The following is a 13,725-nucleotide window of genomic DNA, read 5'->3' on the forward strand; positions in this document are numbered from 1 at the left end:
CTCACCATTGAGGATCAGGTTCAATTCATTCAGCAAGTTCCCACTAAGAAATAGCACAAACTAAGTGCAAGTTTTCTTCAAAGGCAGGCAGCAATAGCTTGTCACTGACCCCAATTCCTGGATCATTGGGTTAGACTTAGGCTGGTGCTTTCATGTCCAATTTCTGATGAAAGCCAACTAAAGTGTTAATCCACCTTTCTTCAATATATTCATTTTTTTGGGATCTGGGCATCATAGTTAAGGACAGCATTTATTGCCCTGAGAAGGTTGTGGTGAGCTGCTGCCTTGAACCATTGCAGTCCCTCAGGTGAAAGTACCCATACAGTGCTGCTTGATTGAGAGTCTCAACAGCACTGAGCTTATTGTGAATTTCCAGTATTTTCTAACTCTTTCTGGATAAATCATATCTTCTCTCACTTCCCAGAAACTAAAGCACAAGTCTTCCAGGCCAACATAGTAATCACTGTGTGAATCATATCTTTTTTTGCCAAATGAGGTGAAAAAGTCAAAACGTAGTTGAGTTCCAAATTTCTGACAAATGCAATTTCTCACCCTTCTGTTCATTTTTCTGTGGCATTCTTCTCCTTATCTCTATAACCTGTTCCTGCCTTACAACTTTTGGAGATCTCCCGCTCTCTCCAAATCTGGTCTCGTCCTCTTCTTGAACCCCACTATCCCTAGCCAGGGACCTGACCTGAAGGGTCCTGACCCAAAACATTGACCGCCTGCTTTTCTCCACGGATGCTGCCTGGCCTGCTCAGTTCCTCCAGCGTCATAGTGTCTTTCATCGGATAAAGAACATGACAGTTGCTGGAAATCTGAAATAAAAGGAGAATGCTGGAAGTACTCAGCAGGTCAGACAGCATCCGTGGAGAGAGAAAAAAAACTGAGTTAATGCTACAGGCCGATTATTGTTGATCGGAACTTGCCATTTCTGACACAATCATAGAAGTTGGTTATCTGAAATTGTAGAATTCACTGTTGACACCCCCCCCCCCCCCACCCTGATTCTGCAATGGAAGATAGGACACTGTTCCTCAGGCTTATGAATGGACAGAATTGTTACATTGCATTTCTTGGGTGAGGGAGTGTAGGGAGGCATGCTCCATTGAGCAACGCGTAATGAAAAGAGCACATTTTAAAAACAATTTCTGAATTATAAGGTTACTCTTAAAAAGTGACATTTGGATCTTTAATGTGCATCTATTTTATGACAACCCAGTTAAATGCTGTTATGCTGAAGTAAACTAGTGGGCAGTTATGTGGGACTCCACTTCAATGGCTGGCTTTCTCTTATGCCTACTTTCCATGCTCCGACAAAGGAATAGGAAGATCTGCTGCTGGGTGAGGCAGAGGGATGCAAAGAAGCATGTATGAAGCATAAACCAGTTGGGCCAAATGGCCTGCTTCTGTTAAGTATATTCTATGAAGCAGGATGTCCAGTGGGAGATGGGCATAGACACTACAGGCCTTTGCAAGTTCTGATAAAATGCATGTTAAGGCATGTCTGTGTCTTTTGCAAGACATTTTTATGATGGCTTCTGCTTTTTATTCTAGCTGAACATTTGCTGCAACTAAAGGAATAGGAACTAGACAAAATCTCTTCAGTAATGAATGCAAAGTGCTTGTTCTCACTACTTTGCAACACACATCTGCAAGGGCATTCACCGGCAAACAAACCTTACAATGAAACAATCAAATGCATGCTTCCACTGCAGACATTTTAATAAACTTCCTAACACAAGCTGTAAACTGTTGAGTGCACACATTATGCACTCTCCCCTTCAGTAATGACAATCAATTGAAACATTTATCGTAATTTGAGGGATTAACTCCAAATTTCTCAGTCAAAATTAGTGAATAATGCTTTTCTATCATCTGGGGAAATTTGTTGAGCCTGTTTATCTCTGGGATGTACAATAACACATTCAAAGCAATGGCCAGATTAAATAACAATGTGTCTTTACATATGTTAATTTGACTTACTGTGAGATCTACTCCATAACCATGATTTAAATAATAAATCAAAGTTCCGTAACTTACAAACACAAAAAAGTTAAACACCAACATTTTTTCTTTTGCAAAAGCCTCAAGGGCGTCTTCACGATGATGCTGGTTCACTCCAAAGGTCTTGGACTAAGGACAGTGATGGTAGGACACTAAATATAGACCCAAAGTCAGCAGGCATGGGTGATCTAACTACTGTTCGAGTGAGCAAGCTGAACTCATACAGAAAATCCCTTAAGCATTCCATTTTGACTAATGCACACTGGTTTCATTTGGGAGAAATTCATCTTTCCACTTCTCCCTTCTGGCTCCCCATTAGAAATAGCTGAAGAATGTGGTCACAAATTGTCAGGCTGCGACACAGATTTAAATGATACATTATGAGGTTCTCGCTCAGTAAATTGTATTCCACCAATTCTATTTGTACACTGTAGCCCAAAGTCAAGGTCACGCTAACTAGCTACATATTACAGACAGTTTTTGGATACAAACCTAATCTTCAGGCTTTTCTTTTAGGATATCAATTTTTCACATCAGAAAGTGAACCACTATTTCACCAACAAATGAGTTTTAGGACATAGGAAAAGCTCTGAGATGTCAAACCAATTTTTGAAGAAATCATTGAATGGAATTCATACTCTTTGGTTTCCTGTAGCAAGTCTTTATTGCATGTGTTCATAGCAAAATCTTAGTTCTCATTTCCTCACATTTTCCATCATGCCAGACTTATGAAATTCAAGCTTCAAGATTTTCTGCAGCATCTTCTTCTGGTGCCACTGCTGTGAAGAGTGCAGACACTGCAGCAGAACTTCTATCCATCACCAACCAGAAAAGAATGAACCTGCTCTCCGCCTGCCCCTGGACCACACCATGGCTTACAAAGTGGCCCAAGAGCAGCAGTCCTCTGCGAATCCAGCCCTCAACACTTCGGCAGTGCAGGGACCGACAACCATTGGTACATGTCATCGGCAGACAGAGTTCTGGAGCTCAAGCAACATCCATCGTCACTCCAGGCCATCTGCAAAGCTGATTGCTTTGTGAATAGCACCTCTCAGGAGGTGGTCACCCCACAGCACAAAAGGTGGAAGGGAGAAGGAGAAAATGGCCACCAGACTACAGCAGACCTCTCCTCTCTGTACTCCTCCCAAAGGCAGCTCTCTAACCTGCATTTAGATTGTGAAAAGAGTATTCCCTTGGGGAATGCAGTTAGATTCAAAACTATAACACTATTATGGGTGGCTCAGTTGTACAGAGATGGAAGAGGAAAGTCAAGAGAGCAGTAGTTATCAGGATTTTTACAGTTAGGGAAGCAGAATGAGCACAATGCCATTTTTGTGGATGCAGTTCTAGGGCAGCGAGGTCCCTCTCTGGTGCCAGGTTCAGCAGCAGATCATTGGAAGGGCTGGAGTAGCAGCCAGAGACCATGGACAGTTATGTGGGACTCCACTTCAATGACTGGCTTTCTCTTATGCCCACTTTCCACAGTCTGACAAAAGAATAGAAAGATCTGCTGGGTGAGGCAGAGGGATGGGAGGAAGCTTGTATGGAGCATAATCCGGTTTGGCCAAATGGTCTGTTTCTGTGCTATAAATTCTATGACGAAGCAGGATGTCCAGTGGGAGATGGGTGTAGATGGCACAGGCTTTTGTATCCAGTTCTGAGAAAATACTTGTTAAGGCACGGCTGTGTCTTTTGTGAGGTTTTCAATGAATGCTTCTGCTCCACATTGGTGCTGGCAGCATAGCGAGAAAAAAAAAGTCAAGGTCCTGCCAACGGTATTTTAAAGGAATTCGGAAAGAAATCAAGAAGCAGGATCATTAAAGCTAGCAATCTCTAGTCGGTTCCTTGTGCCGCTGAATAGGTGACCAACTTAGACAAATTTGTGGCTGGAGAGGGGGCTTCACTCAAGAGCTGTTATCTGTAGGGTTTACATACCAAATTTTAGAAGGTGGGATTAAGCAGAGTTGCTCTTTCTCTAATCACCATGGACATGATGGACTGAATAGCCTCCTCTGTGTAATTTATTTTCTATTTTATAACTGGAAGTGGCATCTCATCATCAGGCAAGGCAATGACAAAGTCAAGCAATAGTTGCTGCAGAGCTAAAGCCCCAAGGCACACAGGGAAACCCAGGGTTCCAAGTTTCCATTCAAAAGTCTGTCTACCCACATCCTACCACCTTAGTAAACATCCAGGCTGCAAGGTGCAGCCAGGTAATATAAAATCAGGAGTTATTAGTTTTATTTAAACCAGAAGCAAACTATAAGATAGAAAAATAAAGTTGGAATTAAGATTGGGATAAGACACAGACAGGAAAATTAAAGTATTTAACTGTAATATCTCTGACAATTGTTGAATTAAGATATCTTTATTAGTCACATGTACATCGAAACACACGTACATCGAAACACACAGTGAAATGCATCTTTTGCATAGAGTATTCCCGGGACAGCCCGCAAGTGTAGCCACGCTTCCGACGCCAACATAGCATGCCCACAATCAAACTTGAAGAATTAGATTTTTACAGCCAGAAGGATTGTTTGCTAGTAACTGTAACTTAAATTTTGAGAAATGCTTACCCATAATTGCACCAGCTCTAACATTTTTTTGCAATGTTTGATATGTAACTCCAGCCAAGTACTACAACTTTATGGTCTTAAATTGATTTCAGAGCCACATCTATTGAAGGACTGTGGGTACAGAGAAATATGACCCAAAACGTTTGGATTTCCAAGTTCAACCATGCAAGCTCAGATGTTGAAATACATTGTCCAGCTTAATCCACAATAAGCCTTGCCATAATTCTCAACACCAACTCCAGCCCAATGAGTAGCCAGTCTTCGCGAACGCTTAGTATTGCTAATATTGTTCTGATTTTAATCACACATCCTAACTGCAAATCTTCACACTTTAAAACAGTGCCAATCAGCTCTATCTTTGTAATATAATACAGTCCAGGAAAAACTTCACAACATAACTTCTTTCTAGTCATTATAACTACGTAGCCAATCTACCTGATGCCATGCTCAATACCCTACAGCCAAGTAGTCACCAGGAACAGTGGATGTGTTCAGTAGTGTTGTACTTGCAGAAAGAGGCCATTCAGCACATCAGGTCCATACCAGCTCCTAGCAGAACAATCCCATCAGTCTCATTCTACCTCTCCTTATTTCCCTGTAGCCCTGCAACTTATTCTCTCTCACATGCTCATCAACTCCCTTCTGATTCTTTTGCCATTTACCTACTCCAGGAGGTAAATTTACAGTAGCTAATTAACCTAACAGCAAGCAAATTCAAACACCTGGCAGAAACCCACTGGGATAACATGCAAACTTCACAAGACATCACCCTAGGTCAGGATCGAACCTAGATCGCTGAAGCTGTACAACAGCTTTAACACCACGCTGCATTCAAAGGATTGGTCCTTTTATAAATAGAAATTTGCCTTGGTCAGTTGCACCAAATAGGCAGTATTGCATAGGTTTCCTTTTACACAGCCGCTTAGTATTCTTTTCCACAAAAATTAATGGAACTACATCATACAGAAAGTGCAACAAGCAGTTATTACAATACAGTGAGAGGTTTGCACTACTGTCCCAGACACATTTCTGCCCATGTAACAAGATCAGTAATTACAGAGATTCATTTGTTCTTTCCCAAGTCTGGTAAGTCAGGATTGACTTATGGCAATAGATTTTGTGAATCTTGAAAACATTAGGAGAAAATGCTGCTTTTTTGAATCTTAATATGTAGGATGGGCATCTGCAGGTGCACGATGGCACAATCATTATTTTAAACCCATATATTGCCTGTGGCTTGTCTGCTGCAGTGATTGATTTTCAGACCCAGTTGGAATCCTGCTGAGAAGCTCCTAGTAACAGATTTTTTTAATTAAATTGCATTACAAGTGAAGATGGACTAAACACTCAATCAGAAATGCCAATACACGGTTCAAGGACAGAAGGGATACTCCACTGTGGAAAAGGTAGTGCTAAACACCTTCCATGGTTGCTAATCACAAACAGAAATATCCTATGAAGTCAACCATAAGTGCTGAAGATCATGTGGAATATTATTTCCCATGGTACAATGGACGACATCGAGCCGTCACCAAAGTGAGCAAGGAGCAAAGATGGCTTCAAAAATCATCTTGCTGTTGATCTGGATCTAGTTTCATTCTGTGGTCAGTTCTGAGCATTTCTCTTTAGGAAACCCCCAAAGGGTCTCTAATAGTGGTTGCAGGAGATTGTTTGATGGATATCTGTGTTATACGAGAACTTTCAGAAGCATAAAACTCCTATTCTGGATTCCTTGAGGGACAAAGGCAAATAAAAAGAAACTAAGACCTCAGCCATAACACTTAAGTGAAGCTTCACTGTAAAAGATCAATATAGAGCAAATACATTTTTCAGTGGTATAGATAATCTCAATTCAGTCTGGTTGTAAAGCAAAGGCTGCAATCCTAATATTGTTCTATTTCATGAAGCTGGAAGATAAATATGTCAATTCGTCAAGAACAAGAGGGAGAAAAAGAACAATAAAAACGTCACAACCAAGTGATTTGCTTAAGAGTCTGCATTTCCTTCCTCCCTACTTACATTTGTGAAGAACAGTTATTCAAATAGTTAGTAACTAAAGAAATCTCTTTGCTTTCATATGCACAGATATATAGCAGCATTCCTACAGATTCATTTCCCATATCAAGGTCAAGACAATGGTAGCTTAGTAAAGCTACTGCATAATACTTGAGGTATAGTGTTGGGAAATAGGATGAACAAGAATCTTAGGATCAAGCAATTGAAATTACAAGCAAAAGTTTAGTGAAGCAGCAGCAATAATACTATTCAAATGAACTTGTAACATGGGGTGATACAAGGAAATACCTGCAGGTTCATCTTGCCTGTACACCGATGCGATGCACAAGGTTCCTCACCCACCATTAAAACCATTTGGTCCATTCACTATTTTTTAAATTGATCAAATCACCATGAAGAGCAGACTTCGGGGAAGTATAAAGACCAAACTTGTTTTTACAGAGCTAGCTCATAGAATTATTATGACACAGAGGCTGACATTCAGGCCTTTGAGCCTGTGATAGTTCCCGAGTGTTTTAAGTGGGAATTAATCTTGTGGTCCCTCCTCTACAATCCTTCCAAAGTTTCTACATCCTCAGTTGTGTGAACACTGGGTGCTGTATTTTAAATACAGGTTTTACTAAGGTCTTGTTTGAAGATAAAAAGTAGCACTTAATGTTGTGTGACCCTATTAGCAACATACACAGAAAAAGTAGGAGGTCAAGTCAATGTGTTGTGTTAAACACCTAACCAGTTATTTGCTGCATATGCAAGGTTAGTGTAGAGGATACAATGTTATGGATGAGCGAACCTCTGTAGATAATATTTACTCTGGCGCTAATGTCATGGTACGTGTGATCCTGTAGCAAAAGCCGATCTACTGAACTTTACCTTTGAAATATCTCGGACTTTGAATTCAAATATATTCTTATGTCTATCCATGTGACATGGAGGCCAGCAGAACAAGAGGATGAATTCTGTGGCTGATTTCCGCTATGATTTTGACCACCAGAGTTAATGTGTGGTAAACAGACTGCAAAAGAGGTTATTCACCTAGTATGTTCAAAAACCAACATAAAGTTAGCTTTTGTTTACAACACGGACAAAAAGTGCTGGAGGAACTCAGCAAGTCAGTCAGCATCTATGGAGAGAAATAAACAGTCGACCTTTTGGGTTTTGTTTACATGTTACATGGAAACATTCAGATCCAGCTGCTTATTCCCCCAAAAAAATCCCCACTGCTCAGTTGTCCAACTGCCAGAGACATTATGTCCCAGAGTTACTGCAAACAGGAAGTTGTTGTTCACGAACTTTAGTTCTGGAGGCTGAAGGGAAACTCTTGAAAAATGACAGTGCAACTCCAGTGCTGACACGCATCCATAATCATCAGCCTCCAATGCCCACCAATTAAACAAGTTATTCCTCTGCCGTGTGAATGTATCTATGCAATGTAACAATCCCCAGAGTGGAAGCCAGCCAAGCAGCACATCTTCACTACATCAAGTCTCCAGATGTAAAGCCTATTTTGAACCAAAGGAAATTACATTAAACAAGGCTGCTTGCTTACATACGTTTTTTGGGGGGAAGAGGGAAAGCAAAGGATTAGACTACACTAAAGACTATTATTTCTTTCACAAGTCTTTCTGGACCAGTTGGGTTAACACATAACTACCTACTACAGAGCACAACAAACTGACCCCAATTACAGACCTATGCAATCATTCAGGCCTAATCAAGGGTGTCTTTTAGACGTCAACTAATATACTGGATTAAAGAGGTTTTATTGAACACAGATAGATGCAATTTACATTTCTTTTTAATAAAAACAGGAATAATTTGATCAAAGACACACATTCAAGTGTTGATTAATCCACCCAAACTAAGATCCAGCTTTAAAATAATAACAGACAGGGCGTAACGTATAAGCTAAGTAGTTGGACAAACAGTTTGCTTGTTGTTAGGTACAAATTTTAAACCTTTCCCTTATCATGCAGATGCTCATAATTAAGGGGTTAACATACAAAAAGGCAGTACTTATGTTGTTATTTCCAAACCCATAGCAAGCACTGGACCTTAGCAATTGGAGACCATAACAATGTAGTTTCCCCACATGTTCAGTTTCTAGTTACCTGTCAAATGCCTTTGAATTTGACTCAGAACGACTCCAATTCTTGCATACTCTTTAATACATGGTTTGTCACCAAATTTGGAATAGAACTGTAATTTTAGAACCAATGTAATGGCAACTGCTAAAACCAAAATTGGAGTTTGATTCCCACAATGACATCAGCTGAGGTGGCAGCTGAACAGTAAACAAATGCCAGTCTCCCCAAGCTAGTGAAAGAAATTGCATTGCATAAATATACAACGCTCATCATGTCCCAAAGCCCCAGTCAATGAAGTGCAGTCACTGGTGCAGTGCAGGCAACATAGCTGCCAATTAGCACATAAACTCTCAACAAAAAGCAACATAATAATGATCAGATCATTTGTTTTAGCATGTTGGTTGAAGGATAAATATAGGCCAGAGCACACGAGAAAAGTCTTCGACTCTGAATAACATCACTGGGTATTTGACATCTCCTTAAGGGGAGAGCAGAGGCCTTGATTTAGCATTTTATTGATAAGAAATACCTTAAAGCATTAGACTTTATCTGCATAACACAATGCTGTAGGTCTAGATCTTGTGCTCCCCAGTCACAGCACTTAAACTCACAGCCTTGATTCAGAGATGAGAGCACTACCAAGGTTGATTCTAAACAACTAGTCACAGATCATCAATCCTCACATTACCCAGCAACCAGTGCTGTAGGTGTATATTCATAATTTTCCTAACAAGATCAGAATTGGACTCAACTATGATCTCCTCAAATTACTAGCCTCCTCAGGTGCCTTGCTCTGTCCAACCCAAGCAGAGGTCAAGATATGCGAGGCTCATTTCAGCCATGAAACACATTCTTCGTGGTAAATGAAGATAAAAAAAAGAACAGCAAATGCTGCAAATCTTAAGCAAAAAAAATCAAAAAATGCTGGAAGTCAACAGTTCTGACAGAGTTTTCAGCACATGAACTCTGTTCTTCTTTCCACAGATGCTGTCTGACCTCCTGAGTGTTTGCAGTGTTTTCTGCTTTTGACACAATCTGAGCAGTTGTCAGCTCCTTCAGGAAAGTCAGGCAAAACTAAAAACAGATCTTTAGAGCTTTTTATCCATCTTCTGAACAGTTGGAAGTGATGAAATGAAGCCATTATTGGGCAAATCCATTAACATTTCCATACATGAGGAAATAATGATAGTTCAAAAGTGAAGTCCATTAAATGGCTACAATTGTGTAAAGGGGTTGAGGTGACTCAGGGTGAGGGTGGATTTGTCACTGTCCATACCAATGCCAGCAGACACACGAAAATTAATTAACTTTCACTTTCTGAAAAGCCTTTGAATGATTTAAAATAATCAATTGCATTTCTATTTACATGGAAGAAACAAAAGGGATACCTGTAATTGTTACAAAAGCAAGACTGATCACAGATAGAAAGGAATGAAAATAAGATGCCACATTGGCACCAGACTCTCATTTGACAAGGAATTAAAATTAAAAAAAAGAAAATTCCACAGACAGGAAACAAATTTTGATGATAATTGGGGTCCAAGTCCATAGTTCACAGTTCACTGAAAGTGGCTACACAGGTGGATAAGGTGGTAAAGGTGGTACATGGCATGCTTGTCTTCATTGCTAGCAGTATTGAGTTTAAGAGTAAGGAAGTCAAGCTGCCAAGCTGCAGCTATTTAAAAGTTTAGTCAGACTGCACTTGGAGTATTGCATACAGTTCTGGTCACCCCATTATAGGAAGAATGTGGAGATTGTGGAAAGGGTGCAGAAGAGGTTTACCAAGATGCTGCTTGGATTTGAGAATATGAGCTATAAGGAAAGGTTGGACAAACTAAGGTTGTTCTCCCTAGAGCAACGGAGGCTGAGGGGAGACCTCAGAGGTTTTTAAAATTATGAGAGGCATAGATAGGGTAGTCAGTCAGACTCCAGAAGGTATTGTGTGTGTGGGGGGGGGGGGGGGGGGGCGGTGAGAAAAGAGAGTTTAAAAGTGATGCAGAGGGGAGGTTTCTTTTTTGAATTTTTTGTAAAAGCAGAGAGTGTTAGGTGTCTGGAATGGGTTACCGGGGTAGTAGTGGAAGCAGGCAGTCTGGTGGAGTTTTAGAGGCTTTTATGAATATGAAGGGAATGGAGGGATATGAATGATGCATAGGAAGAAGACATTTAGTAGAAAGTGGCATCAAAATCAGGACATTGTGAGCTGAATGGCCTGTCCCGTGCAGTACTGTTCTATGTTCTAATAAGTAGGGATTAATTGAGAATATTAGAGTGAGTATTAGTACATAGGTTTTTTTTAAACAAACAATTTAATTCATTTCCAATAGAAATCGTAGAAAATTCACAAAACAGAAGAGAGGCTATTCAGTTTATCATTTCTGTGCCAATCAAAAAAGAACTACACAGTGTAATCCCATCTTCCAGCACTAGGTCCATTGCTCTGCAACTCATGGCTCTTCAAGTACACATCCACACTGTTTAAATGTGATGAGATTTCTGCCTCCATCATCAGTTCAGACAGTGAATTCTGGTTCCTTATAACCCTTAGTGAAAAAGTGTGTCCTCATTTTCCTTCTAATTCTTCCACCAATTGAAGCATGTTTACATTTTAACAAAAATAATTGCTGTAATAAATATTTCTCTCTCCAGATGCCAGTGTTTAGTTTTAAAGAAAACCATTTCAACTTTTATTTATTTGCTTACATTTATGGATGGCATCAGCCATGCAGATACCAGTTTAGGGCAACCAGGACTTGCTAGGGTTTTACTCATTGGAGAGAAGGAGGATGAGTCTAGGCATGATAGAGGTGTACAAAATATTAAGAGGAACAGATAGAGTGGACAGCCAGCACCTCTTTCCCAGGGCAGCAATACTCAATACAAGAGGGCATGGCTTTAAGGTAATGGGTGGGAAGTTCAAGGGAGATATCAGAGGGAGGTTTTTCACCCAGAGAGTGGTTGGTGCATGGAATGCGCTGCCTGGGGTGGTGGTGGAGGCTGATACGTTGGTCAAGTTCAAGAGATTGTTAGATAAGCATATGGAGGAATTTAAAATAGGGGGATATGTGGGAGGAAGGGGTTAGGTAGTCTTAGGCGTGGTTTAAAGGTCGGCATAACATGGTGGGCCGAAGTGCCTATATTGTGTGTATAGTTCTATGGTTCTATAATGTTTCACATTGGATAAAATGCAGACGCTCACAAGTAGTCATAGATCATCGCATTCAAGGAACTTTGGACTTTTCTGCCAACTCTAGCTCTGTGGAAATTTCACAGAATAAAATCTTTATAGACGTAGGAAGAAATGTTGGGTTTCTCCATTCTGCTCGTCCCCTGCAATTTTAAGCCTACTCATTTAACCCTTTGATGGATCTGTAGAGGGGGTAACCATACATCCTATCATTATCACTTCAGATCATGATAGCAAGGAATGCAATACTGTTCCAAATCATCTGAATTGGCAACTTACATAGCTATTGAGAGAACCAAGTAGCTCTAATCACAAACTAGTTTGTTTTCAAAGGTATTATTCTGTGGGACCCATTTCAAAGATTTATCTGGGGTTGAAGAAACAGAATTCAAAGTAGATTGTATGAAATTGGTTTTGGTAGTTATGCTTCTACTGGACTATTTATTCTAAATCAAATAATATACTATACTCACCCCCTCAGGAGGATATGCCACCCAGCCCAAGTCTCCAGGAGCTGACATAGAGTCCAATAGGGTAACTGTGAACAACAAAAGAAACAACTTTAATTCTTCCTACTGACAAACAGCATCTTTAAGTGAAGATATTTGTTTAACTTGCCAAGAACTCTCAGAACTGGTGTGTGGACAGAAGTGGACAAAGAGAAGAAAACTCCTTTGATTTCAGCTCCAACAAACTTAAAATTAGTGTTGAAAATAAGCAGAATTTGAACATTTTGTGTTTTAAGTCTAGAATACTATTTAGTTTTCCAGGTTTCTGCTAAATGGGATAAATACAGTACTAGTTACAGGGACTGAGTTATAGGGAGAGGTTGGACAGGCTAGGACACTGAGAGGTGATGTTATGGAGGTGTATAAAATCATGAGGGGCATAGATAGGGTGAATGCACTGTCTTTTTCCCAGGGTTGGGTAATCAAGAACTAGAGGGCATAAGCTTAAGGTGAGAAGGGAAAGATTTAACAGGAACTTGAGGGGTAACTTTTTTTTAAAATTTCCACAGAGGGTGGTACATATATGAAATGAGCTGCCAGGGGAAGAGGTTGAGGCAGGTAAAATAACAACTTTTAAAAGAAAGTTGGACAGGTACATAGATAGGAAAGGTTTAGAAGGATATGGAACGAAACACAGGCAAATGAAAGTAGCTCGGATGGGCATCTTGATTGGCATGGGCCAGTTGGGCTGAAGGGTCTGTTTTTATGCTGTATGACTCTTGTTCCCAAGTTCAACCAGTACTTCGATTAAACAAGCTCTATCAAACTTGCTAGATGGTACGTGACAACTGGATCACAAAAAATATTTGTTTTAAGAATTGGGGTTACTGGATTCTGTGACTGTTCTGGTTTTTCTCACCACAAGCAATCAGAATAAGTCATGCAATCAGCTCTCTTGTTCAACAGATACACCCCACTAAATCCATCTGTAACCACACAGCCCTAATTGCCCTTCCCTGATTGTGACCAGTTTCAGGCCAAACTAAACCCTTGTAAAATGTACTGGTAGTGTATTAACACATGTTTAGTAAACACAAGTGGAGATATTGACCCAACAATTGCTCTTTAATACAAATCCCATTATCAGCAATTAAGCTCAGTAGATCTGTGTAAATTTGAATTGGCATATTCCATTCTAGTTATTGTTGCAGGTTAAACTATTTGGTCACAGCACTAAAATCTATTATTAGCAATAAATTGTATATGCCCAAATAATGGCCTGACTCATTAATTAAACATTCTAGGGTTAATATTTTATTTAACCACAGCAGTCTGTACATGGTTGAACAAAATTCAAAGATCTCATTTGAGTGGACAATGCACTGCTTTCTTATGATGGCTAGTAG

At 40.0% G+C, this 13,725-nt stretch overlaps 1 protein-coding gene across 1 annotated transcript in view; it reads right to left on the minus strand.

The window, feature by feature from the left end:
• The window catches only part of LOC127571176 (ephrin type-A receptor 3-like), a 281,826-nt gene that overhangs the window by 252,188 nt on the left and 15,913 nt on the right, over window positions 1–13,725 (minus strand). The window contains exon 2 of the mRNA XM_052017293.1: window positions 12,344–12,408. Within this exon, the coding sequence (XP_051873253.1) occupies window positions 12,344–12,408 (65 nt within the window). The remainder of the gene's footprint in view (window positions 1–12,343; window positions 12,409–13,725) is intronic.

The sequence above is a fragment of the Pristis pectinata genome, chromosome 6, assembly GCF_009764475.1.
Source record: "Pristis pectinata isolate sPriPec2 chromosome 6, sPriPec2.1.pri, whole genome shotgun sequence".
Taxonomy (NCBI): Eukaryota; Metazoa; Chordata; class Chondrichthyes; order Rhinopristiformes; family Pristidae; genus Pristis; species Pristis pectinata.